General features: G+C 38.7%; 3 protein-coding genes across 7 annotated transcripts; 2 read left to right on the plus strand and 1 right to left on the minus strand.

The window, feature by feature from the left end:
* Nucleotides 1–8,072: 8,072 nt before the first annotated feature.
* On the plus strand, nucleotides 8,073–11,566 carry LOC131971135 (vesicular inhibitory amino acid transporter-like). Its single transcript, XM_059332443.1, has 2 exons — nucleotides 8,073–8,815; nucleotides 9,536–11,566. Exons 1-2 carry the CDS (start codon nucleotides 8,435–8,437, stop codon nucleotides 10,721–10,723), a joined length of 1,569 nt encoding a protein of 522 aa, XP_059188426.1. The 5' UTR covers nucleotides 8,073–8,434; the 3' UTR covers nucleotides 10,724–11,566.
* A 1,115-nt stretch (nucleotides 11,567–12,681) lies between these two features.
* bpifcl (BPI fold containing family C, like) lies at nucleotides 12,682–26,842 on the plus strand. Of its 2 annotated transcripts, none has more exons than XM_059332444.1 (16): nucleotides 12,682–12,792; nucleotides 12,938–13,055; nucleotides 13,245–13,359; nucleotides 13,485–13,616; nucleotides 14,152–14,307; nucleotides 14,396–14,459; nucleotides 14,605–14,665; nucleotides 14,829–14,920; nucleotides 15,134–15,310; nucleotides 15,396–15,455; nucleotides 23,459–23,626; nucleotides 24,493–24,560; nucleotides 24,643–24,685; nucleotides 24,790–24,850; nucleotides 25,829–25,905; nucleotides 26,010–26,842. In XM_059332444.1, the coding sequence occupies exons 2-16, from the start codon at nucleotides 12,956–12,958 to the stop codon at nucleotides 26,067–26,069; spliced, it is 1,434 nt and encodes a 477-aa protein (XP_059188427.1). In that variant the 5' UTR covers nucleotides 12,682–12,792; nucleotides 12,938–12,955; the 3' UTR covers nucleotides 26,070–26,842. The 2 variants fall into 2 exon arrangements, with proteins under 2 accessions (XP_059188427.1, XP_059188428.1); XM_059332445.1 differs by having other exon boundaries at nucleotides 12,698–12,792; nucleotides 12,943–13,055.
* LOC131971137 (uncharacterized) lies at nucleotides 15,702–21,714 on the minus strand. Of its 4 annotated transcripts, none has more exons than XM_059332448.1 (8): nucleotides 21,656–21,698; nucleotides 21,432–21,484; nucleotides 20,834–20,880; nucleotides 20,662–20,742; nucleotides 20,349–20,439; nucleotides 19,455–19,581; nucleotides 19,178–19,363; nucleotides 15,702–18,440 (listed from the first exon to the last, which is right to left on the minus strand). In XM_059332448.1, the coding sequence occupies exons 3-8, from the start codon at nucleotides 20,866–20,868 to the stop codon at nucleotides 17,941–17,943; spliced, it is 1,020 nt and encodes a 339-aa protein (XP_059188431.1). In that variant the 5' UTR covers nucleotides 20,869–20,880; nucleotides 21,432–21,484; nucleotides 21,656–21,698; the 3' UTR covers nucleotides 15,702–17,940. The 4 variants fall into 4 exon arrangements, with proteins under 4 accessions (XP_059188431.1, XP_059188432.1, XP_059188430.1 ...); XM_059332449.1 differs by having other exon boundaries at nucleotides 21,432–21,487; nucleotides 21,656–21,674; XM_059332447.1 differs by having other exon boundaries at nucleotides 21,432–21,714.
* Nucleotides 26,843–27,353: the final 511 nt, after the last annotated feature.

Genomic DNA, 27,353 nt, shown 5'->3' on the forward strand with positions numbered 1-27,353 from the left:
TACAGTTACAATACAACAATACAATACAGCTAATGGACAAATGTACCAGGAAAAATATAACTAGTGGCAGCCTATGTGTGCAGTTTTTCTCCATAAAGTGGAAGATGAATGACTACTTTATAGATACTCTGTATCTAAATAAGCAACACAGAACATTCAGATTTTATTTAGACCATCTTTCGTCAATCCAGGAAGTAATTAAATGACATAAATGTGATCTATTTATCAAAAAGGTATTTTTTGCATTCAAATTGAAGCAGTATAAAATGTTTGAATCCTTAATATGCACAATTTTCTGTGAATAATTAACTAACTGCATTTGTTCTTACTCTTTTTTTACTGGAAAATTAAGTAATACATTCTGGCCAATGCAGATCTTGAAAGCAACTGAAACACCTAATTTAAAGGAGGATTTCATACAAACTTGTAGGCTGATTCTTAGTTAAACCCCTTCAATGCGACAAGATTAATTTCAAATCCATCTTTACAAAACCAGCCCCCCAACCCACAGAACATGTAAATTCTAATCAAACCCCCAAAGCTGCCAAACGGGTGAGGTGTTTAGTGTATGCACAAGACACATTTTTTCCACTCAATGTTATTGTGCAGGCATATACAATGCTGCTAGGACGTATGGTCAACTGTCTTACACATTTGGATACATTTAATTCCTGCTGTCCTGATTATCATTCCTTTTAAATTTATGTTTGGGGTATAATATTGTCTTTGTTTCACTTTGCGGCTTTCTGGACCTAAACAATATGTAATTGAACAGTAGAGAAAGTGTATTTTCTTGGTGGATTTACTTCCTGGATAGCACAGATATTTGGGAGCAGAGGATGAAGAGGATGAAGGAAGGAGAGAGAGAGAGAGAGAGAGAGAGAGAGAGAGTGTGTGTGTGTGTGTGTGTGTGTGTGTGTGAGGGGTGTTACTGTATGAAGCTTGATGGTGTGTCACTGAAGCATGAGCACAGTTCACTGCTCAGGCACAAAGCTCTAAGTGACTGCCGTCCCCCTCCTGATGCTAATAAGCAGATCTGGGTCAGCTCACCCTCTCAAACACACACACACACACATACACGTACACACACACAGACACACACACACACACACACACACACACACACTCACGGTTACATACCCACTGTTAAGACACACACACACATCCCCACCCACACAAACATGAACATACGGCCACAAACTCATACAAATAAACCCCCATCTAGTTTCTCTTCTCTGCAACACACACACAGACACACACACACTGACGTCCATTCCTGCCAGGAGCCAAGACGTGACATTGTGTCGCTGTCCGTGCACGATGCTTGCAGCTCTCTGCATGCTGTGCTTGTCATCTAGGCAGTGGTGATGAGGCGCAGGGGAACTAATAGGCTACAAGCACTCTGGGACTGCCACGCGTGATGCCAAGCAGCCTCCATTTTGTGGAGGAATGAACAGACTGCTATTTCCCACTGATGGGGAGGGGAAGGAGGGGGAAATAATACAATGATTTCATAATACCTTTTTTTTTTATTAATGATTATATTTTTTATTTATCTACTTATACAGTCATGGAAACAATTATTAGACCACCCTTTATCTTCAATTTATTGTTCATTTCAATGCCTGGTACAACTAAAGGTACATTTATTTTGACAAAGTTAATGATAACAACAAAAATAGCTCAAAAGAGTTAAATTTAAGAGCTGATATTTAGCCATTTACCATAGTTTTCTAGATATCAGCTCTGAAATTAAACTCTTCCGAGCTACATTTGTTGTTATCGTTATATTTGTCTAAACAAATGTACATTTTGTTGTACCAGGCATTAAAATAAACAAGAAATTTAAGAAAAAGAGTGGTCTAATAATTGTTTCCATGACTGTATATTCTTGGGTGCTGTAGGATATAAATATTTTTAAGCTTCATATAGGCAGATTTTTTACTACTATAGTTCCTTTTTCACATTGCTTAAAGGTAAATTGTCAGGAATGGGACAGGTTTGTTTTCCCTCACAGTTAAGAATCTTCTCCAGGGATTAGAACCATCAACCCCTCAACCAGAAGATCACTTTTAAGACATATTGTTGAATGCTGGTCTATGTAGGCAGGAAAAGACTGTGACTTCTCAGTGAGAATACGCTGATTTTTGGGGTTTTTTTTTTTTTTTTTTTTTGCAGAACGCTCTGAAGGGGAAAAAAGCATCTGTCAGTGACGATTATGTGCGTGATTATGACTCACAGCATTCTGGGATCATTTCCATTTTGTCGTCATGACAACACCAAATTTTCTTTTGTAAACATCAGTGTACTTTCTGGATATTTCCCTTTGCCATTTGTATGCAGGTATTCAATAGGACAGTCAGTTCATATTTAATTCATTGAATTGTTCATAATTATGTACAACATTGCCCAGACAGACAAAGGAGTAAAAACTCCTATGAATTAACAAATTAATCTGGGAGTGTGGGAGTGGCTGGCTGAAAACCTACCAGAAAAGAAAAGGAAGGCGTGTGTGTGTGTGAGACAGAGACAGAGAGAGAGAGAGAGAGAGAGAGAGTGAGAGTGAAGGAATGACGGATGGAGGAAGAGAGGGCAGTTTATGTAACAATTCTGACTCTGAGCACTTCTGATATATCAAAGCCACACTGCGGACAAAACCCCCTGCAACCTCCATGACTCTCCTCCTCACCCTGTCACGCCTGCACAAACACACACACACACACACACACACACACACACACACACACACACACACTTTCTTCCTCTCTGAGACATGTACACTGTACAAATACATACACTCTCCCTTTCCCGCTCTCTCTCTCTCTCTCTCTCTCTCTCTCTCTCTCTCTCTCTCTCACACATACACACACACAGTGTCTGTCACTACCGCTCTCTTCAGTCTCTGGCCTTGTAAGCCCAGCAGATCTTTTTGGGCCATAGAGTGATTAATGTGTTTGTGCACCTGTCACTATTCATGCATTCATGAACGTGTGTGAGTGTGTGTGTGTGAAGGGTATTTCTAATAATACAAAATATTCTAATTTATGAGTGTGCGTGTGTGTGTGTGTGTGTGTGTGTGTGTGTGTGTGTGTGTGCGCGTGTGCGTGTGTGTGTCATGTTGCAATCTCTGTCTTATGTGGATAAGATGAATATGTCTGTACAGTATCAGTCCATCCACTGTTCTTAAAAAAAGAAAGCATTAAATATTCCAGTCGTGTGGTTTTGATGTGTTTTTAATTACCCTGGCCGATTAGACCTCTTATGAACCTCTGACCTCTATTGAACTTGACAGGGGCTGTACTCAGAATTGACCTGAAGGTCTGTTTAGTTTTGGATGTGTACACATCCTACAGTGATTTATTGGGCTCTAATAGTTGGCATTTTTTTGAAGGGTGGTGTCTTTTTTTAAGCCTTGGCAATAATAAGAAGTGCAAAAGGGTAAAGAATGGATTGAATTGTGTCCATCTTCTCTAGCGTAACACATGCCGGGCGTACTAGCTGGTGAGAGCAGCGATGACCAAGAATTACTTTAAAAGACAAAGACAATACCATCAGTTAATTATATTGTTTTTTTAGATTAAAGGTTAAAAATGATGATCCAGGACTCAAAAGAAGCAAGTATATCTAGTAATATATATGCTTGGTTAGCCAAAAAGCAGTTCATATATAAGATATCAGATCATGACTTTGCAAGAAAAAAGAAAATATCATAGAGACCCCAGCCAAGGTCAGGATAGCCCCACCAGCAGCAATTAACTTAATGCTTGCTCCACTTGCAGCAGAAGATGTTACCCCCGTGGCATGCAAGGTTAGAATGGACCCACAGCACAGCCAGCTCCAGCTGTCCCTGTCCATCTTGGGATCATGATCACCTACAGTCCTAGCCTACTCAGATACTCAGATTTAATACAGCCAGCAAAACTGCTGGGACATAAATGTGAGATTCCATTTGTTGTTGTTATTTAACCTTTCAGAGAATATTGCATGTTTAAAACAATTAATTTGATTGAACCTAATTTAGGTGGTGGCCTGGCAATCTGTCTCAAATATATAGCTATTTCATATTATGGCCATGACACACACACACATACACACATGGAAAAGGTAAGTAGGGGGATTTTTCTAGTTAAAATACCACTATTTAGATTTATATTGCCAAAAAAGTATGCAGAAATAGATGATAACCATTTTTAACTGCCCCCTCAGGAAAACATCCCACAATGCAATACTCTACATATTACTGATTTGCTAAATTTTACTGTTAAGTAATGTTAGGCCAGTCAATGGCATTGCAAAATGAGGATGAATAAGTAAGTTTCCAAAATCTCAATTGGCTATGAGTAAAATAATGAGCATCTACAATTGGCAACCTCTGGGGCTGAAGTGCCAAAAAACTGCAATTCCTCAAATGGCCACTTGAGGCTGGTTCTTAGTGAGTCGATCTCCACAGACCCCCATGTTAAAATGTCCAACTTTATAACTATTTTTAACTTTTTAACTAATTTCTCTGTACAGGGGTTATATTCTCATATACTCACCCTTTTAAGTTATATTAAGGCGTATGGATGGAGAGTGAATGAGTGAACGAGTGAGTGATTTCAGACATTGATTTTTTCCTTTGTTACATAAACTGAGGACATTCATCCCGATTTGTCAAGTTAGAAGGGTACCTAGAAAACAACATCTGTAAAACAGATTCTGTTTAAATTTGATGAAACCTGAAAAATGTTTTTTGTGTGTGTGTCGATTACTGGGATATTTACAAATGATATAGCATTTCGTTATTATTAGCTAAATTAAATTAATAGCTAAATCAAATTTTCCTGAATTACTTTCTTTGGTCCCACATATAATGTATATTCACAAAACAAACATTTCACATTATATCATTTATATATTTTTGTTAAATTATTTTCTACCATACAAATTGCATCCATCTGCATCAATCTTAACCACACATTTTTTAAAACGTCATTGTTTGTTTATTAAGGCTATATCACCTTGGATCAGCATCTAGCAGGATTTTTTTCACAGCTGACATTTTCACTTGTCATAATGTGAAATAGCACAGGTGTTACTAATAATACTAATTTTAATCAAGTGCCTCAGTAAGTCCTGACAATGGGAGAGTGAACTCCACAATGCCAGACCCTGAAAATGTATCTGTCATTTATCATTATCATCTTATCATTTACACCTGTGCTTTCTGTTGTGACAAATCAAAATGTCTGCTATGAAAAGGGCCTGATTTTTAAGGAAACCACATTCAGTGAACATATGCACACAGTAAGTGTGAAGCAGATCCGGAAGAAGATGCGGATAAAAACGTATAGGCTATATTTTTTATCATTAAAAATCCTTTCTCACGATTGTGCAACCTAAGTAGCTGACTGTTCTGTTATTTGTCTTTCATCACACAAAAGCTTCAGTATTGGTTTAAATGTTTTTTCCACCCTGGCACTCCAGGCTTTCACTCATAAATAACAAATAACCTGTGCTGAAAAAGAAAAAAAAAATCTATTTTCTCTAAAATCTCAGCACACACATGCACACACCCTGTCCAATTACTGTGGCCATGGCAACTATCAGAGATTATTGCTCGCAGTCAGCACTGCACGGCTGTTAGACGAGGCTATAAGCTCTTCCGTATCTCAGGCCTACACACACACACACACACACACACACACACTCCCTCCTGCGAGTGACTCTCGCTGTCTCTCGCTCACACACACACACACACACACATTGAGCCTGAATTAATCCCTCTCTTTGTAGCCTTAGAAGCTAAATTGGTCGCCCCAGCAACCAATCTTAAAGCCCTTTCAAAATAAAAAGGCAGAGTGAAAATCCATTTGGTCATGAGGAAATACATCTATCGTGTTGGAGAAAATTTAATATGGCCGGGTGTATTTTTTTCCCCCGTTTTGAGTTTATTATATTTCACATTTCGCAAAACTATTTTATTATATATCTATATTATTTTTTTTACATGTTTACTTAAAATGTTACATATTTTGTTATTTATTTATATGTATTACTATAATCATTATTATTTATTTTTCTGCATTTATTTCGCGTGTTTGAGTTTTTTGTGTGCGCGCGTGTGTGTGACATTTGCAGCCGATCCTCTGTCCCGGCGTCAGCCCGGGGACTGTGCATGTGATGGGGGGAGGGAAAGATGCCTCAAGGACTCTCTCTATTTCCTCACTGTCCTACACACACACATACACGGACACGCACACACCCCCAGACATGGATGACACACACTCACTAACAAACACTATGTTGGCCTGAGCACAAATGGCAGCTGGCAAAGCAGCCCAAGCCAAGCATGAAAATATGCGGAACTTTCTCTGTCCTCTGGCTGCTTTCTAAATTTAGAAACTCTCGTCCATGTTGCGTTTTTGTCTTGCAATGGTGCTCGTAAAATGTTGTCTCGCATTTCTTAGAATTTGTCTGTGTGACGATTTCAATTAGCCTATCCTTGATTTTTAATTTTCTTTACATATCTTTCATTAACAGAATCGTTTTTAAAGATCTTAAATGGAAGAGAACTGGCTTGATTTTCTTGCCTCCCTGCCACAGCGGGCTGTATTTCTGTAGCAGCCTGCAAAAATGTGATGACACTTTTGCTCAGCCGTGTCACTGCAGATTATGGAGGCAAAGACGAGGTGATTCGTATTCCCGAGGATTAGAGCTGACGTGGAGAAATAAATCTCCCCGAGATTTTTTTTCCACTGCGCAGATATTTAGGCCTAAATGCCCAGTACAAGACAATAATTAATATAGGCTACGGTATGGTGTGTTAAATAGGAATAAAAAAAAACTACGTGAAAGGAAAAAAAGAAACTGAGGAGTCTGACCCGCTTTTTCTTGCAGTGTTTGAGGAGCTGTCCGTGGTGCTGTCGGCGCTCTGCAGCATGCAGGCCAGCTGTAGGATGCTCATCATATCAGCAACGAGTTGCATGCCTTCCTTCACAGCCTGCTGAACATGCTCATCTGGAATCAAGCTGTTAAATGAGCTGGAAACTTAAAATCTGTAGACGTATGCATTCATGAGAAATTGAAACACGCAGATCTGAGTAAAAACTGCCATCCATTTTAATGTTTTAATGTGAAGGTGATTGGGCGTATTTTGTATGGGAATAAATTAATTGTGTTTTTAGCTCTCTTTATGGAATGAAAATGTGTACGAAGAATTCGTTAAACATCTGAAAATGCATTAAAACAACGTCTGTTTGCAAAGATTCTATGTAGGCCTATAATTAAGAAACATAATTTCGTCATTTTTTAAAAACATTGTTATAGTCTACACGTGGAAAATAAGGCCTTTTTATTTTACATTAAAGAAAATACCCATGTGATGGGTGTTGTCTGCCCAGTTGTGCGTGTGACTCCACGCAGTCCCAGAGTCAGATATTTTGCAGTCTGCTTGCTTTATTTCAGAATCAAAATCAGAGTCAGAAATACTTTATTGATCCCCGGGGGGAAATTTGTTTTGTTTTACTGTTGTTGCTGTATATAAAAAATTTCACAAATGACATGAACAGTTGAGCAGGTCAGGCGGAGACATTAAATATTCTAACGAAAGAAAATGGTTCCAAGCTATGGTTTCATAATATATATGGTGTTAGTTTTGCGGCATTGCAGATGTCGTAGGATAGACTACACACACACACACACATATTATATATATATGTATATATAATTAATGTTATTGTTAGAAAGGGTATTTATTTAGCACACATGCCTGACGCCCGCTGTTTGTTGATGGCAGTGTCTGTTGACCTGTTGACAGCTTGAAGCAGGTGAAATGTTTGATCTCTTCATTCATGCATAATGTCACGAGCAATTCTGTAATAGTGCTACCTTTAAATGACCTGACCGTTTTATCCTCTCGATAAAACAATTTAGGTCTACTGTACGTACATATACATTTCTCTCTCTCTCTCTCTCTCTCTCTCTCTCTCACACAGCCGTGACAGTGATGCTGCGCGCGAACTGCTCGACTGGCACTCTATGCGGACACGTGCACGCGCCTCTCTCTCTCCTCTCGTGCTGTGATGCAGTCAGAGATTCCAGCGCTCGCGCTGTCACCAACAGGACCCCAACTGAAGAGAAAAAAATGCTAAATTGTCTTTTTTAACGACAAATGAGGACATATTTCGTTTCGTGTCTTCATTTTGGAGCTTTTCCTCGGTGAGGCAGACGCCCCGGAGTGTTTCTTGAAGGAGTAATATGGATGAGCAAGTGAAGAAAAACGGCTGAGGATTTTTTTTTTAACAGTTTGGGTGAAACAGCCGTCGATGTCGAAGAGGCAACAGGCATGACTTTACACTAGCAGGTAAAAAACCAATACATTTTCCCTACATGATCTGCTTTTTTACTCGCGCATAAAATTCTCAGTTGAAGAACGTATTTTATTCGGGTAAAGATGGCTCACCTTATACGACACAAGCTCACCAACAAGCTGACCAACGCGGCCCACACAGTGTCCAACAAATCTCAGGCCAAGGTCAGCGGGGTGTTCGCCCGGCTGGGCTTCCAGGCCGCCACCGATGAGGAGGGCTTGGGTTTCGCCGAGTGCGATGACTTGGATTATGACTACAGGCAAGGGATGCAGATGGATGTCCTTCAGGGAGAGGAGGAAGGGGGACACATGGAGGGAGAGGGGGAGCTCGAGGGAGACAGCCACTACCAGAGAGACGGCACCGGCCGCAGGCCTTCGTCCCTGAAGACAGGAGGCTCGCTGGATGAGGATAAACCCAAAATCACGACATGGGAAGCAGGCTGGAACGTCACCAACGCCATTCAGGTACACCGGGGCTCATTTCATCCTGCATGTGTGCATGTGCTGCGTGGTCCAGGCCTGCAAGTGGACCTAAAGTCACCTTGAACATTTTCTATTTTTAAGAGATTTTATAAATAATACTCTGGGGATGCGCATAATTTCATACAATCTCAAAAAATGTGTTGAGCTTTTAGTGTATTAAAAGTGCTAAATGTTATCGTAATTACATACATGCTTCAGTGAAAGGGTTGGTGTCTGGTTTAAGAGTGAATTCATTGCAGCCAGTGTGATAGAATTCATATATTCAAATCTTTTTATCAGTGGAGCTGCAGGCAGGGCCTGTATGACTTTGATAGCACCGAGGCTGAATAGCACCCACGTGCTTATCAGCCTCTTCATCAAATTTAAATTCTAATCAAATTAATTGACGAATTCGTTTTAAAATTGTGTTTTTTAAATGCCTGAATTCGATTCAGTCTGTACTTAAAGGAAAGGCCTGTTTTTAGGGCGAGGCGAGTGTTAAAAAATAATGTGCAGTAGATATTGGAAATAATCAGCTTGGATACATAAAAATATTTTTGTGTTGCGCTGTTATGTTTATGCGCTAAAATATTATTTTTTCTTAGTGTTATTATGTAAGATGAGAGCTGTGTGAGACACTCATTGCATGCCTGTGCTGTCTCGGCCTGTCACTGCGATGTGGGCCTCGTCCATTACCACTCAACTGCGCTTCTCTGTCCGCAGGGCATGTTCGTCCTCGGCCTGCCGTACGCCATCCTCCACGGTGGCTACCTCGGTCTCTTCCTCATTATCTTCGCGGCCGTGGTGTGCTGCTACACCGGAAAAATCCTCATCGCGTGTCTGTACGAGGAGAACGAGGATGGCATAAAAGTGCGTGTGAGGGACTCCTACGTGGACATCGCCAATGCCTGCTGCGCGCCCCGCTTCCCAGCACTGGGCGGGCACGTTGTGAACGTGGCTCAGATCATCGAGCTGGTCATGACCTGTATTCTCTATGTCGTGGTCAGCGGCAACCTCATGTACAACAGTTTCCCGGGCTTCCCCGTCTCACAGAAAGCTTGGTCCGTGGTGGCCACGGTCGCGCTCCTACCGTGCGCGTTCCTGAAGAACCTCAAGGCCGTATCCAAGTTCAGCTTGCTCTGCACGGTGGCGCACATCATCATCAACGTCCTTGTCATTGCCTACTGCCTCTCCAGGGCGCGTGACTGGGCCTGGGACAAGGTGAAGTTTTACATTGATGTGAAGAAATTCCCCATCTCAATCGGCATCATCGTGTTCAGCTACACCTCCCAGATCTTCCTCCCCTCCCTGGAGGGAAACATGCAGAAGCCAAGCGAATTCCACTGCATGATGGAGTGGAGTCACATTGCAGCCTGCGTCCTCAAGGGCCTCTTTGCACTGGTGGCCTACTTGACTTGGGCAGACGCCACCAAAGAGGTCATCACGGATAACCTGCCTTCAACCATTCGGGCTGTGGTGAACCTCTTCCTCGTCTCCAAGGCGCTGTTATCTTACCCACTGCCGTTCTTTGCTGCAGTTGAGGTTCTGGAGAAATCCTTGTTCCAGGATGGCGGCAGAGCCGTCTTCCCTGACTGCTACGGCCCTGGTGGACAGTTAAAATCATGGGGTCTGGGCCTTCGAATCGCCCTGGTTGTCTTCACCCTGCTTATGGCGGTCTTTGTTCCCCATTTCGCCCTCCTTATGGGTTTAACTGGGAGCCTCACCGGTGCTGGTCTGTGCTTCCTCTTGCCAAGCCTCTTCCACCTGAAGCTCCAGTGGAGGAATCTCCTGTGGCACCACGTCTTCTTCGACGTTGCCATTTTTGTTATTGGGGGCATATGCGCCATATCCGGCTTCATTCACTCGATTGAAGGGCTCATAGAGGCGTTCAGGTACAATATCCACGACTGAGAGCTTCGGAGATGACCTTTATTGAATGCTGATGTCCTAAAATGCCGCACTCCGGCTGGCTGTCGTGACGCAGACCTTATCAAAACATCATGTTAACCACTTGACAAAGAAGCTCAAGAGGAGGATTATTTGTGTGAAATGTACATCTTTTTATTTTGCCTTCGTGATAATGTGCAATAATAAACTCTACAATCATAGTGTAAAGTAGTCTACTCATTCCAGAAAACATGTTTTATTAACTGGACAGAGGAACACAACCTCCGCATGAAAGGGGGTGAATAAATACGCGGCATTAACAGGCCTGTCCAGGTATCAGTATTCATGCAAAGTTGTCAAAGATCCAGTGAAAATGTCTGCCATGGGTCTTACTGTGAGTGTGTACGTGTTTATATCTGGGGAATGAAATATGTAAAAAAACAATGGAGTCAATATGTTACTATTGGTTTTTGAGCTGCTTATTAATCCCACTTCAGAGAAAATAGACACCCATCAGATCAGATGGTGTTCTGTGGGTTATAATAAACCATGAATAACTAATGTGTAGTTGTTTAAACAAATCTTTTTATCAGTTTGTTTTTTGTGTTTTATTTTCCATCTTATGCCTATAGTAGTCCTCGTTGGCTCGTTTGTTTTCTTGGTGTTTCAAGTGTCATTCTGGATGAAGTGAATTTAAAGTGCAAGCAAGTGGGTCCTAATTGTGTTATATGAAAAATGTCTGTTTGATAATATTCTCTTCCTATTGAACTTGTTAATTGTGATTTAATGGAACTAATCATGGTGTGTGAGACAAAGAGTATTTGTTGAATTAAGAGATAAATAAATCAAATATTTTATGGCTGGTGATTCCAGTGTTTCCTTGAAATGTCTGACAGGGATGCCTTGCTGAGTGGGGCTCTGTTTTACTTCCTCTTTAAAAACTTCCCCTTTCTGAAAACAACAAAGACAAGAGTGGATTGCAGCTGCAATGTTATATCAAATTACCATACAGTGACACTTTTACATTTAAATAATTCTTGACAAGGTGCATGGGCCTCCAAAACAGCATGTGCAGACTGCACGAAAACCTGGCACTCATTTTAGTTACCTCCAACCTGTGAATTCAGCGTTACATCTTATTTTCACTTCCTTTTAGTCAGCCATGACAGGCTATTATTCTAAGAATGAGGATGTTGTTCAGAAATTTGTTGAACTTGTCCTGCTAAAATTAACTTTCATCAGTGTACCTTCAGAAACACTGAGCTCAAATTCATATGAATACTTATTTCAGTATTTAGATCTTTTATTTAAGTATGAATGCCATACTGGGAAAAATACTCCACTACAAGTAAGAGTCTTGGGTTGAAAAGTGTAATGTAAAGATAATAAGCTTTAAGTATTAGAAGAAGAAGAACTCATTTTGCAGTCACATCCCCTGCAACTGCTATATACTATTATATGTTTTATCATTAGATTATGATTAGTGGTATTAGGAGCTCAGTTTGAACTATGGAAAATTATTATTTTCATCATGGATTAACCTGCGTATTTTGTCCCGTAATCAATTGATTGTTTGGTTTGTAATAATAGTGAAGATCGTAAGAAATACCTTCACAGTTACTTAGATTCTGTCTGTCAATCAACTAATGTAATTAGTAAAGTAACTACAGCTATCAGATAAATGTTGTGGAGTACAAGGTACAATAATTCTGTCTGAAATGTAGTGGAGTAGAAGAAGAAGGGAGCATGAAAAGAAAAGATTCAGTCAAGTACAAGTACATCAAATTTGTACGAAAGTACAGTATTTGAGTAAATGTACTTACTTAAATTCCACCACTGAACTTTGGATCCTATAACATTGATTTGGGTTACTATGGAGTGATGATAGAGTAGCCTACTCTACCAATTATTCAGTCAGACTAGTTTCCTGTTCTTCCTCACCCACACATTATTGTCAGGTGTCAGTGAGTTTCACTTCTCAGTGACACAGGAAACCAAAGCTGCAGTAGACAAATGGCAGAGAACCAGTGAAGACGATTGTTCAGGAGTGGATAATCAAGTCGGCCAATACACCTCATCCTGCAGTAATTCAGGTATGCTTTATGATATCACTGAAACAGGTTTACCGAAAATAAAATGTTCAATTTTAGTATTGAGATTTCACACTCACTAGCTCCTTGTCTGTGCAGAGATTTGTTGTTAAATTCATACTGTGTTGTATTTGGTACATTGTTGCAGCACAGGGGACCCAGGAAAATGCTTCCACCTGCAATAGTAGTGCTCACGCTCATCTCTTTTGCCTTGGGAGAAAATCCTGCAATACAAGTCATCCTGACTAACAAAGGACTGCAGTACGGTAAGGCAATATTTAAAGTAAAGTTGGAGTCTGCAATTATTATCTCAGTTGTTAAGTTCATTTAAACACAAAATGCTTCATGGGGCATTAGATTGCTTTGTAGTCATATGAGTCTTTTCATAAAGAAACCAACAAAATCCTAGATGAGACATTATGTGTTGTTTTAATGTCTCATGCTGTTAATCCCAGGAACACATGTTGGTGCAGGATGGGTTCAGGACAAGTTGGCGCAAGTCACTCTGCCTGACATCAGTGGTGACATTGACATTGGCTTTTTGGGCAGTGTAGACTACACGCTGACAGGGTAGGGCTGCATTTCATATTCTTGAATATGTCTTTTCTTTTATAGTTGATTTATTTCATTAGACATTTATACATCACTCAGATCTGTGACCTCACACCTGTCTTTGCTCTGCCCATGCGCCCTAGAGTCACCATAACAAAGTGTGACTTTCCAGAGCCGTCTGTTCAGTTCTATCAGGACTCCACAGGATTCAAGACATCCATCACCGGCCTCAGTGTTGCACTAACTGGAGGGTGGTTGACATCGTATGGCATAATGTGAGTGTCCCCTGATCTCTGCCCTTCGTGTAGCTTAATCCATAATGTAACATAGGTAATTTATATTTGTATTAATGATCTCAGCATCAAAAAAGTAGTCAAAAGTAATTAGTAGTAAGTAGTAACCAATGTCAGAGAAATGTATTGGAGTATAAAGTACAGTTTAATTGCACTTAATGTACTTGGTTATCTTTCTTCTGCTAATCTCTACCACAGTATTCAATTTATTGCGTACAAATCTTACAATTTAAATGTATGAGGTATACACTTCTGATAGAAATTTTAATTATTTTTTTACATAGAAAATGAGGAAGTGATATTGAAAATAGCCCTTGTGGTTTTAGCTTATCTGAGGTCAATTAGAGAAGGAAGTGTCTCTTGGAAAATGTCATGTCGATGTCAGCAGAGCTGCGTTGTTTCGACTCCTACTGCATACTCTTAGGTGGAATGTCACACACACACACACACACAAACAGCTTTGGATAAATAAATGTTCACCAACACGCACTGATTTTGTTTGTTTCTGTGTTCTCAGACATGACAGGGGATCATTCGACATGGCTATATTTAATATGGATGTGACGTCAGTAGTGGAGCTGGGGAAAGATCCTGATGGGCATCTGTCTGTCACCAATGTCCAATGTCTTGCTCGGATTGGAGATGTGGACATACGATTTCATGGTGGAGCCAGGTACAGTAGAACAGAGGGAGAGAGAAAAACAAGGGATGATACTGCTGTAGAGGTATACACTAAGCCTTGCATTTTCATTTGTCAATAGTATGCTCTTCCAGCCTTTTGTGGAGCATTTCAAGGGACGTATCAGGGGTGTAATGGAGGCCCAAGTGGGTATTTATCTGCATCTTTGTCACATATATATAAACAAGTTCTGTATGTGGTGTATTATGAGATAATGCTCAGGTGAAACCTACTAAGCAGATTTTCAGAGATGAGCATTGCAGGACATTTGTCTTCTTGTTTTCGACATAGATCTGCCCTAATGTGGAGGAATACATTGTAACCTTGGAGTACCATCTACAGGCCATGAAAGGTATTGCATCAGGCTCATAAAGACCCATATATTTAAAAAAACAAAACAAAAACTGTCCATGTTGATACAAGTCACCCAGGCCAAAAGTGAAATAATAAATAGTAGTCATGTATGTAAATCAATAAAAAGTCATTTTTATACAAGTAATTTCTACTCTTATCAGTTTCCTTTGATGTGGCTGAAGTCCTTACTTTCGTCCTCCCTCTCACGGGCGTACCTGTCATTAGTGCTTCGACTATGAATCTGGGTCTTAAGGTAAGGATACATACAATCTGCAATCTATTTTCATAATGTGGAAGTGCTTTCTGCTACTTTGGACCACAACGTTTCAGTCAGGTCTTTTAAATCAATAATATTCTAAACACACCAATATGTTCAACATGTTCTAGCAACTGCAATTTATTTTAAGGACTTGTGCCAAAACACAAGTCAAGAAATAAAAATTACAACTTTCCATTTATTTAAAAGGGAGAGTTCTACAATATCCGAACTCATACAGACCCTCCATTTGAGGCCCAGCCTTTCACAGTGCCTGAGGAGACAGGCAAAATGTTGTCAGTGGGTATGTCTGAATACACTCTGAACTCTGCCTCATATGGACTCTTCTCAGCTGGACTGCTTCAGACCCTCATCAATGACAGCATGGTAAGTGACCCTGAACATTAAGCATTGGTAACGTTCTGCCCTAAGTCATGATGGTAGGTTAAAAAATGTTGTTCCATCATCTCAGATACCTCCATTCCTCCCGGTGCACCTAAATACCAGCTCAATGGGGCCCTACATTCCTCAGGTAAGTGTATCTATATCACGGTTACATTTGGCAACACTTTATTAAGTCACTGTATGAATAGTTTTATGTCAGCATGCACCAAGTGTCACAGATCTGACATCCAGCTTTGATTAAGAAGAAAAGAAGATAAAAAGAAAAGCTCTTCTCTAAAAATTCTCAGATAGGAATGGGGCTGCAAGATTATTTATTTATGGCTTATACCAATATACATATAATCTGATGCAAGTATCACAGTTTTTATAGAAGATGCTAATTTGCATTACAACAGATACGGGAACAAAAGTAAAAACAGCGTGCAGCAGGATTTAATAAAATAAAAAATTATAAAAACACAAATTAAAAAACTAAACATAGGTACAGGCTTGTTGTAGGATTAACCAAGATTTAGTAGCTTTCTTAAAAGTGGACAAGTTTGTAGTATATTTCAAGTGATCACATAACGAGTCCCAGGTCTTTGTTCCTTAGACAGAAAAAGCTGTCTGAGCAAAATATGTTTGGATAGCGATCCTGGTGTGAAGGCACTGCTAGTGATTTATACATGACATAGTCATCCTCTCCATTTTCTCTCAACCATGGCTTCCATAGGGGGTAAATATGTAGAAAATATATCTAAGAAATAATAGTGCTTTTACAGGTAAGCGTTTACATTTGATCATTTGCTTAAATCTGCAATTCATTTTAATGATATCACCATTCAATAAAATTACTCTTTGCATGTAATGCCAAAGCCAAATCAAACTGTCAAAACCACATTTATATTTTCCTCAAAAAGCAGCACTGCTTCTGAAATGTATTATCCTACAAACTATATTTTAAACACATGTACAATACACAAAATGTACAAAAGAAATGACAGTATAGAAATTTTACGTAATGACCATATATAATATCAAATATTATCAGTGACCAAACATCATTTATTAACTCTGTCATTCAAAATCAACAATAGTGTCCTTAAAACAATCAAACTGACAAAAGGCATCTCACCAAGCAGCCAAGTGATGTCACCACATACAGTATATGCACAACAGCATGTTAAGACACGAGTCACAAGTCGTATTTCTCTTTCTTGTTCTTTTCCTTCTAATGCACATTGGAACATCTTGATAAATGAGACTGTCCTCCCCCAAAACACGACCCCATGTGTCCCGTGTACAACACCTTATTAAGACCCATGTTTGCAGTTAACGGCGCCATCTAGCTGTTGTAGTAATTATGAAGGACGCAAAGGCAGAAGTGAAGTTAAGTATGAAAGCGAATGGTGAAAGCAAAAGTAGTAGTAACGTCAGTAATACTGTCACTTTTTTTTTTTTTTTTAATGTATTTTTTGGGGCTTTTTCATGCCTTTAATGGACAGGATAGTTGAAGAGAGACAGGAAACAGGGGGCAGAGAGAGGGGAATGACATGCAGTAAAGGGCCGTCCGATGCGGGACTCGAACCCGGGGCCAGCTGCAGCGAGGACTGTAGCCTCTACACATGGGGCGCCTGCGTAACCCACTACGCTACCGACCACCCAGTAATACTGTCACTTAACATTCATGTGCCACACTTATACATAACCAATATAATCACAGAAAATAACTTCTGGTAGATCATTGTTACAACTTCACTTCCAGCTGTTACTTTACTAATTAAACTATCTTTTATAGAGCTCAACAGCAAGGATCCAGAAGTGAACATCCCATTCATATTCTGAATCAGGATTTTGAATATTAGTATTATTAAGGACTGTATTGTCCTGACCATCCAAGGCAGACCACAAGCTATGCGATTGTGAAACGAGGGTATATGCTGCTGGTGAATCCACAAGTCTGCATGGAATCAACCTTGTTTCAAAGAAATACATGATTTGTGGTCTCATTTAAAAATATGACTATACCCAGAACCATATAGTGTACAAGACGCTTCTAACTGGTGGAGTTCCCTGTTGTTCCCAAAGGTTTACAGCACCCGGTACCCCGAGAACAGCTAGTGACCTTTAAATGGACTACACTTATATAGTGAGTATCTTACATATCTAAGGCTTCTTGGACATGGACATGTCGAATGACAGAACCACAGATCTTCTGATCAGTGGGCAACCATCCAAAGGGCTGACAATCACAGCAAAGGTTAAATTCAAAGAAGTGTACAATTTTGGAAGTCATACAATTTTCAGTGGTTTGTGGGAAGAGTAGTTCCTTCACTAGAGCCTTATACCTTTGCTTTTTTCCATTTTCCAATCCCTTTTTTGCTTCAAATGGAAGGATTTATGGACACAATTTTATAGTTGGCATGCTTGGTTCCAGGCTTCTATTAATATAGCAATTTTATAATTCATCAATGGAGAAAATTAATAGAAAATGTAAATCTGGAACCGGAGATGATCAAAAAATGGGTGGTCACTGTTAAGCTTTAAAGCCATTGAATTAGAATTATTCTAATTTTTTAAGTAGTTTTGTGGCATAAACGTAACGAAAGTGCGGCCTATCACAAGAGCGATTGTTACATTTGAGTACGACGTGTTTTTGTCTTTGGAACAGCGTTTGTTTGGGGAACGCTACTGGGGGTCCTTTTTAAGGATGGGAAAAAACGAGATATGAAATCATTGAATTCCTTGTCACGGGAAAGCTCGAACAATAAACCACCACAAAAGACAAGAAAAAGCAACTTCAATACAGGCACCAAGATCTCGAAAAGCAACCAGATGACAGGCATAACGATCTCAAAAGGCAATTTCACTACAGACACAATGACCGCAAAAAGCCAATTGATTACAGACGCAATGGCCAAAAAAGGCCACTTGATTACAGAGACAATGAATCCATCACCTTCTTCATTGCCTGCACCTCTCTCCGCTTGAATTTCTGCATCAATCCTGGTTCGCACTTCCTGTTTTAGTTCTTTGATGATCTGATTCAGCATTTTTTCCTTCACCACTGTGCCCTGGTCTTCTCCCCAACTGCTTTGCAGCGCAATTTTAACAGCTCGTCTCATCAGCATCTCTGAAAGAGAAAAGATTGATAAACGTTAAGCAGTAACATGTATCTGAGAATAAACAGTTATTTTATAGGTATGATTTTATTGGGCATTTCTTAAATCTACATAACATTATTTTATGATATTACCATTTTATCAAATGCTGTATGTGTGTGAAAAAGTTGCTTGAATGCAGAAGCCACCTTTAAGACAGCATTCATATTTCATATTCAAAAAAGCAGCACCTCTTTGGAAATGCATTGTCCTGTTTTATCATAAACACATTACAGGCATACTATGCAGTAATTGTTGCTTATTGTATGTTAGTATTAATCATATATAATATCAGTTACACTCACTGACAAAACTTCTGTTACATTAGGTCTTTAAAAAATGCAAATCTGTCATTTAAAAGCCAAAGTAGTGTCTTAAAAACAATAAAAACAACAAAAAACATTTTAAAAGGCAGTCAGGTGATGTTACCACATAAAAGCATGTCATGGAGACAAAACATTTTATACAGATGAGAAGCCTGCTGTTAACTGAGTGGTGAACTGAGTCTAGTTCGAAAGGACAACCACAGATTTCATCTAATTTTCCAACTACATTATAACTAATTTTGGCACTACAGATGTTTTCCACATCAATAACACATCTGCTTTTTGATTACTTGTTGTTGATTAACAGGCATGTTCCTTTTCTACTAGTGAACTTGAAACATTTGATAAAATAGCAACTTGATTACAAACACACAGAATCTTACCTTCTGCATTGTTTGGGGCTTCTCCTGAATCTTTATTTGCTTGAATTCCTTCATGAGCCATAGTCTCTGCACCTTGTTTTAGGTCTTTTATGATTTGTTTCAGCAGTTTCTCTGTCACACCTGGGCTATTTTCTTCTGCAGAACTGCCCGGCAGAATAATTTTCACATCTTGTTTTATCAGTTTCTCTGAAAATGAAAATAACTTTGCAAATTAGCAAACATTTATAAATGCTTAGTGGATATAAATTAGAGGGAAATAATTAGAACAATGTAGTACCTCCAGAAGAACCACTGCAGACAATATAGAGAAGTGCTACCACTACCGTAGCAAAACCTACAACTTGGACAGTTGAAGACATATTTTCCTTCAGAGCTGCTTTAATGAGTTTTTTTATAGCCGAAGTCTGAAAAGATTCATGAAGAGAAAATTAATGAGCAACTTTAACTAAACTCAGAAGGCATTCAGAATCATTCACCTTGCTGCATATTTTGTGTTTTAGTTTACATTTATATGGAAAAAGTTGTCATTTGCCCGTGAATCTACCATCAATAGCAACTAATGATGAAGTGCAAATTATGTTTTTTGATGACTTTTTGCAAATGTATTAAACATTCACTGTACGTTCTCTCATTTACATAAATATTTAGCCCCTGGTCAGGCACATTTTGTTTGTGATTTTTGAGATTTACATACACATGACATATATGAGAGAATGAGGGAAGATATTCTCTGGTGTAATCAGATGAATATTGAAGCATTTTAGCAGAACTCTAAGCACCATGTTTAGTGAACATCAGACACTGCTAGTTACCTGGCTAAAAACATCCCTATGGTGAAGCATGGGGTGGCAACATATGATTAGGGTGCTTTTCAGCAACAGGGTCAGGGAGACTGGGAGAATAGAGGGAAGATAAGTGAAACCAAATACAGAGAGGTCCTTAATAAAATAAAACTTGCTCCAGAGTGCATGCACTTGGGCGATGGTTCACTTTTCAGCACAACAGAACTGACTCGAAGCATACAGCCAAGAGGATGCTCAAGTGGCTTTGGGACGGGTCTCTGACTGCATCCACAACACAAACTGTGCACAAGATGAGGCAGTCTGAATGCTTCCTGAAACCACTGCATATTGTGTGACTGGAAATCATGCTGACTTAGTTGACTACTTACCATAGGTTCTTGGCTAAAATATGGTGGTGAATCCTTGGACCTGTCACTCATCTGTGACATGGTCTCAGAGTCAGCATAACCGCTATCCTCGCTATTTAAAAAACAAACAGAGAAATCAATATATAACTGGGAAAAGCGACTGAGTATTTCTAAAAGCACTATATATTATTATTAAAGAAATAAGTATCCTCAGCTGAAGTAAGTTCTTTAAATATATAATATTTATTACCAGCTGTGTGTCTCTCTACTCAGGTTAAAAAATATTTGAGTTCATTTTTCCCTGAGAATATAAACTGTTTGGACATGGTCCTACCTACGAGCGCTACTGCCAACACTGAGGTAGTCAAGGTCTGTTGACGACTCAGAAGGAAGACAAAAGGGGTCATTTCTCACCCTGTAAAGTATAAATGTTGCATATTACTTCAAACTGCAAACTACAGTATGTAATACAGAAACTATAGCTACGACACATTTAACTGTCTGACCTTGAACCATGCCTTCTGTTTGTACGAACTTCCATCTCGTCTTCTTACTGTTGACACCCATGGAGGGTCAGAAAAGACACATTAAATTGCAGACAAATTACTTATTAAAGCAGACATGTCTAAACGTTTCCATATAGGTCCATGCTGCTGCAGATTGTTGTTCCAACCGATCAGCTGTTTGAACACTGAAAATTAAATGATTAATGATTAAATGACTCGTGCCTGTTGTGCTTCTGCTTGGTTGGAAGAAAATCCTGCAACCACAAAGCCCTTCCTGGGATAGTTTGGAAATGTCTGCATCAAAGCAATGCATAGTAAGGAGTACCTGAAAACAGAAACATCCCCACCTTAAAATGCCTCCGACAATAGTGTTGCGCCCTGCAACAAAGGAAACTAAGGGAGGAAACTAGCTCCAGTCACATGTTTCCTGCTGTAGACGCTGTCACTCTGTTGAGCTCATAGACTGTATGTAAATAAGTTGAGCTGTTTTCGTTGCCACACTTGCTACAGCTACTAACCCAAACAAACTCAGCCTGTTTATATGTTTGTAATATCATGTTCAGGAAGAAAATAATGAGGTTGAAAGACCATAACAAACCTGAGGAGCAGCGGAAAGTCTGTTGCCCGATTCTGGTCATGCGCAATCACAACCTGCTAGCAGGGGAAAATCCAGCGATCATGAGAATTGCTACAGTTCAACTTTGTGCCAATTTTGAAGTTTGCAAGTTGACTAAACGGTAACACTCCGTGATTCTATGTAAATATATGTCTTTTCAATCAGTAGTCACATAAGGAAACTACGCATATTAATCTTCTCATTACCTGAGCGAAGCACTCAATACGCTAGATTGTTCCGTTATGGTTATGGCTAATGGCGATGACCCGTTATCGAACTTAAAAAGGAAGTCCAGACCCGGAAACAGGTGCCGCTCGTCTTCAAAGTAAGAGTCTCGGGGTTTTAAATGTTTTGACTGCATGCATGGTGAGCTAGCCTAAATAAATAAAATAAATAGCCGAAATAATAAAACTAATGGATAATGAACATAATAACGTGATTCATAACCGATAAAGGCTGACAGATCGCACGCCTGCTTCAGTACATACAGCTGCTTCACCAGCTCCGTCAGCAGCTTCCGGTGCTGCCGGTGGTAGCAGTCACAGCCAGGAGATTCAGCTTGACGAAAACATGAACTGTGCACTGTACGTTTAATTTCTAACGTCTGCCAACTTCTTAAATAATGAGCATAATGATTTCACTAATAAGAAGCAAAGTGTTGTTTTGTTCACTGTGATAAGGCAGCGCGGCTATCTTGTGAACTCACCAGCTAATAAAGGCTAACTTTTTTTGTATAAAACGCATTTAGTAAAACAAGTTTAATATCATACAGTGCTTGACATACGGCATGATTAGTAACATAAGTTTGATAAGATACAGTCGATGGTTGATAGACGGCATCATGAGTTTACGAACGACCTATAGTCGTTTTTATAAAAATAAAAATGCATGGGACATCACATGTGGAAAACCATAGTTATTTTATTGATATTGTTTTATATTTGATTGGCTGTTTGCTTAAATCTTCATTACATTATTTTTTTATATAATCAACATTCAATCAAATAACTCCATGAAGGTAAGAGAGTTGCTCTAATGCCAAAGCCACCAAAAACCTCAAACTATTTTAAGAACAAACACATTTTCTATTCAAAAAGCATTGCTGCTTCTGAAATGTATTATCTCATTACCTAAATTATACACACATATTTACATACAAACCAACATACACACCACAACTGTCTAGTGCAGTAATCAGAAATGATATCACATGCACTCAGTTACCAATCAATTACACCAGGTAGTTAAACATCTTTAAATCTGTCATTCAAAATCCACAACAATAAAACTGTCATATTCATATTCCTCTGTCTGGTTCCACATAAAATCATGATAGCATGACATCGGGCAAAAAACATTTTGTGCTATTTGAGCTGTTTTTGTTGTCACCCTGCTGCCAAACACAATCTTTGTCAATACACAACAATATCACATTTAGATTAAGATTAATGTGAGGAGGTTGGAATGATTTTATCTGAAAAGCAGTGGGGACTTGTGTGATCTATGTAGCCTGTTCTCAAGCAGGTGGGCACTGAGTGCATGTGTATATTTGAACTCTAAATTTAGAAAGCCTGCTCTCCCTCCCTCACTCACTTACTTACTCGGACAACTCAGAGATCGAGCGGGGCACAAATTGGTTATGTGCAATTGATTTATTGGCCAACTGACTGAATGGTATTACTAAATAAAGGCTGTCCCTGGAGTAGAAGTAGCTGTGAGATAAATCTACATTCACTAGGCTATTTATACCACCAGGAGTGAAAAACAACACTGATAACACTATAGCCTCATAGGTGGATAAATATTCTGCATAGACTATGTGTCTATTTAAAACTTCCTGATATAAGTTCCCAACTGTTCACATTTAACTCTGTTTATGAAAGCATGTTCTTAAAGAGGGCACATGTCAAACTCACCTTTTCATTCCTTGAGAACCTGACAATGACGATATGTGCCCTATGAAGTTGTCGAAGTATCATAGAATTAAATGTTTACCATCTTTTTTTCAGCTTCCCAAGATGTATCCAGGTCTGCTGATGAATCTGCAGCTTTATGCCAGAGAGATGCCGATGTTTTCCTTCCAGCCCGGTGTTGTTAAACTGGGCGTTCAGGGCACTGTCAAGGCTTTTGCCATCCAGTCAAATGGTACTCAGATCCCACTGTTCAACCTCAATGCTGTGAGTACTTTTGATTGCTGGCCGATCAATATGCAGGTTTTTGTGTCTTTTGACAAGATATACAAGTAAGTAAAGTGATATACAGTCATAGAAAAAAATATTAGGCCACCCTTTCCTTCAATTTCTTGTTCATTTTAATGCCTGGTACAACTAAAGGTACATTTGTTTGGATTTATTTGGTTTGTTTGGACACATATAATGATAACAACAATAATAGCTGATAAGAGTTTAATGTAAGAGCTGATATCTAACCATTTCCCATGCTTTTCTTGATAAGAACCAAAGTCATTATCATGAAAACCATTAGCTATTTTTGTTGTTATCATTATATTTTCCAAACAAATGTACCTTTAGCTGTACCAGGCATTAAATGAACAAGAAATGAAAGAAAACAAGGGTGGTCTAAAAATGTTTTCAATGACTATACAGTACTGTGCAAAAGTCTCACGCAGGTGTGAAAAAATGCCTAGAAGAATTGATTCTGTTGCAATTTGTTAATTGATTAAAAAAAATAAACTATTGAAAGCATCCTTATTTTATAGTTTTTTTTCCCATCTGCTTAAAACTTTTGCTAAACTAATTTTTATTTTGTGGAGAAATTGCTATTTTATTAAGAATCAATTCATTTGAGACAAAATTCCAGATAAAAGGCATTTATTGTAATGTTCAAATATACATGATAAAATCAGTAAGTTAAGATAGAAAATAAATGGGTAACTATTTTAAATATTGTTTATCTAGAAATAATGAACTTATTGGTTCAAGTTCTTAAATGAGAGATGTGACATTTCATAGATTGACTTGTTTAAACAACTGACAAATGAATGATAATAAAATATAATTTAATTTAACCCGCTTTGTTTCAGGACTCAAAATTCAGCAGTAAAGTGTGGCTTGCTGGTGAAAGACTGAAGGGCTCCACGACGCTGGACAAGTGAGCTCACTTTGCTTTTAAAACACACACCCAAGTTCACAAACTCAAACTTAAAGTGATGATATTTCTTTCTTTTTAACAGTTATACACTGACACTGGCTTCAAGTGAAGTGGGAACCTTTAAGGTACATGACACAACTACATCACATATGATTGTGACAGGAAGCCTTGTGTGCTCACACTGAGGAGGATAAAACAGTGATGTAACCAATCATGTTTCTCTTTACAGACTGACATTTTGGAAAGCTGCACGCGGACTGGATTGAATCTCGCCTTAGCAAAACTGAATGGTGAGTTTTAGTGATGTCTTTTGTGTTAAGTTCTCTGAGAGCATGAGACCAAAGATTAGTAGTTGAGTAGGAACATTAGAAAGATTAGATTTGTAATAAGCTTTGGCTGAGAAATTCTATTTAGGTCAAACACTGTTGCTACACAGAACCTTAGACAAAAGAGGGAGAGGTCTGTATGTGCTCAGTTAAGAACAGGCACCTTACTACAGGCAATGAAGAGAGACAGATATAAAGGTGTTCCTGAGGAGAAGGGTTTGTGTGGTTTGTGTGACCTTGATGTTGAGGATGAATATAATTTTGTCTTCCATTGACTCATGTATCTGTATAAAACTCAGTTGAAAAACTCTGATTTATTTTGGTTGTGTGAAGGTAATTTAAATTGGCTCTATAATGATGTTTTTCTTTTAGCAAGAAAATGCATGCCAACTATTATAGATAACACTGTATTCTACATACAATTATGCGTTTAATTTGTTCTTTTTAAATTTGTGGAACTATATTTCATGATAAGCAATGGGCAACCCGTTTTTTGTTGTCCAGTGTCTTGTGTCCGGGCAACATGTTTATCAGGAACAAGAAGATACAAAATTCTAATCCTCTATGTACTGAAATGCACCGTATACAGCTGAATGACAACAAAGTCTCTCTTGGCTAATGATCAGTATGAACTCTTTATCTTCTTCAAGTTTCTTCCATCAGAATATGCCAATATTATTTTGTTTTTATCTTATTTTTTGTACAGGTAGAGTTATTAATATTAATATTGCAGATACCTCTACTTGTTTATTTTGCTCCACCTTCTTTGCTTCCTGTAATCTTATACTGTTTGTCTGTCTATTGCTGTTTGTATGTTGCTGTAACAACAGTATCCCTTATGGGATTAATAAAGTATCTATTATACTGATAAAACATACTGAACATAATGTATAATGTGTACTGTATATTGTCCTTGTTTTGACACGTTTCTTTTGGTTTCAGTGGAACTGGGCAAAGGCATTGTTCTACCCAGAATGAAACATGCACAGCTGGTCAACACAGTTTTGGGTGTGGAAGAGGTCAGTGTTAATGATAGATTACTCATTACTGTTAGATAATGTTTGGCTTTTGGAGAACATTTTGTACATTTTGCCGTTGGTCTGATTGTCTTTATTTCTAACAGGGTTTTATAGCCATCTCCTCGGATGCTCAGGTATTGCAAGCAGACAGAGACATCAACTGATGGACAATGGAAGCTCCGTTAACCAGTAAATAAACTGGAGTTGTCTTCATCTGACACCGCAAGACAAACACAATGTTCAGAAGCTGCCCGAGCCTGGATACTGGACTGTAAATGATTAACAAGCCTTGCTACGCAGTACATAATCAACACATACACATCTACAGCCTTCATGTCAAATCAACAGCATTCATGTCAAATCAGCAACCTGCAGTTATATTTTTAAATGCTTATAAAGATGTATTCACCCTCATATGGTCTTTTTTTAAAGGTCATTACTGTATACTTCATTGAAACTTTAATGCAACAGTTGACTCACAATAATACGGAGTTCTCGCATATTTTCCAAAGTAAAATTCAAGCATATTTTAAGCTTTACAAGCACCTTGTGGTTGTAGTAAATTGTATATTTATATACAGTACAATCATTATTTGCAGTATCCTGATTTTTTTTCTCCTTTTCACTTTGAATAAATCTTATTGTGCTATAAAACCAAAATTATGTTTTGTGACAGCATTTACAGAAGGTTAAAATACTAAAATCCCCCAAAAATTCACATTTCAAAACGTGTCACCTGTTTGTAAGTAAACTAGGCATCCTTTAAAAACCTACATTTTAAGCGGTTTCCCTTTTCAAACCTTAAAAACGTATTTCTAGCATCTGTAGAAACCCTGTGAAAATCTTGGCTTATGAGTTTTTACTTAAATATCTATATTTTTGTTTTTGTCAAAAACACTAAAGCTAAAAATCTGAGAAACAAAGACATGCTTCAGACAAATATTGCCAACTGAACTAAATACCTCTCTCTGTAAACTGGACAGGTTGATGGAGAGGGTTCCCAGGGTTTTGGTTTGGGAAGTTATACGCCAAGAGTTCAAGCTTAAGTCGGGACATTTAACAAAACAACATCACCACATTTGTCATGAAACAATGACATCTCTTTATTTTGAAACATTTCAGTGTGCACTTTTTCGTTTGTTACATGTTCACATTCTTGGAATGTAACACCACCAAAATATAAATATAAGCCTATTTACAGCCACTGTTCCTAAAATGTTCTCCGTAGAAAAACATCACACTTCAGTCATGAAACGAGACACTGTGAGGAGGCAACTAACATCACACAGCTGACCAGACTTCAGACAGAGTGATCCTGGGCTGGACATGATGAGGAGTTAGTTAATTATGAACACGCTTTAAAACATTTTGAAAAGGAGTGACCTTCTGTAGATTTGCAGAGATGCTGAACTAACTGAGAATCTGACAGCTGAGCAAGAAATTGACTG

Source organism: Centropristis striata, chromosome 5, assembly GCF_030273125.1.
Source record: "Centropristis striata isolate RG_2023a ecotype Rhode Island chromosome 5, C.striata_1.0, whole genome shotgun sequence".
NCBI lineage: Eukaryota > Metazoa > Chordata > Actinopteri > Perciformes > Serranidae > Centropristis > Centropristis striata.

Bases quoted from the DNA above. Each gene is read 5' to 3' on its own strand.
- LOC131971135 (XM_059332443.1), top strand. From the start codon at position 8,435: ATGGCTCACCTTATACGACACAAGCTCACCAACAAGCTGACCAACGCG. The intron at 8,816-9,535 runs GTACACCGGGGC...CTCTGTCCGCAG, and splicing joins ACGTCACCAACGCCATTCAG to GGCATGTTCGTCCTCGGCCT.
- bpifcl (XM_059332444.1), top strand. From the start codon at position 12,956: ATGCTTCCACCTGCAATAGTAGTGCTCACGCTCATCTCTTTTGCCTTG. The intron at 14,921-15,133 runs GTAAGGATACAT...TTTATTTAAAAG, and splicing joins CTATGAATCTGGGTCTTAAG to GGAGAGTTCTACAATATCCG. The intron at 24,851-25,828 runs GTGAGTTTTAGT...TTTTGGTTTCAG, and splicing joins CGCCTTAGCAAAACTGAATG to TGGAACTGGGCAAAGGCATT.
- LOC131971137 (XM_059332447.1), bottom strand. From the start codon at position 20,868: ATGGAAGTTCGTACAAACAGAAGGCATGGTTCAAG. The intron at 19,582-20,348 runs GTAAGTAGTCAA...GAATCTTTTCAG, and splicing joins ATTTTAGCCAAGAACCTATG to ACTTCGGCTATAAAAAAACT. The intron at 18,441-19,177 runs GTAAGATTCTGT...TTTCTCTTTCAG, and splicing joins AGCCCCAAACAATGCAGAAG to AGATGCTGATGAGACGAGCT.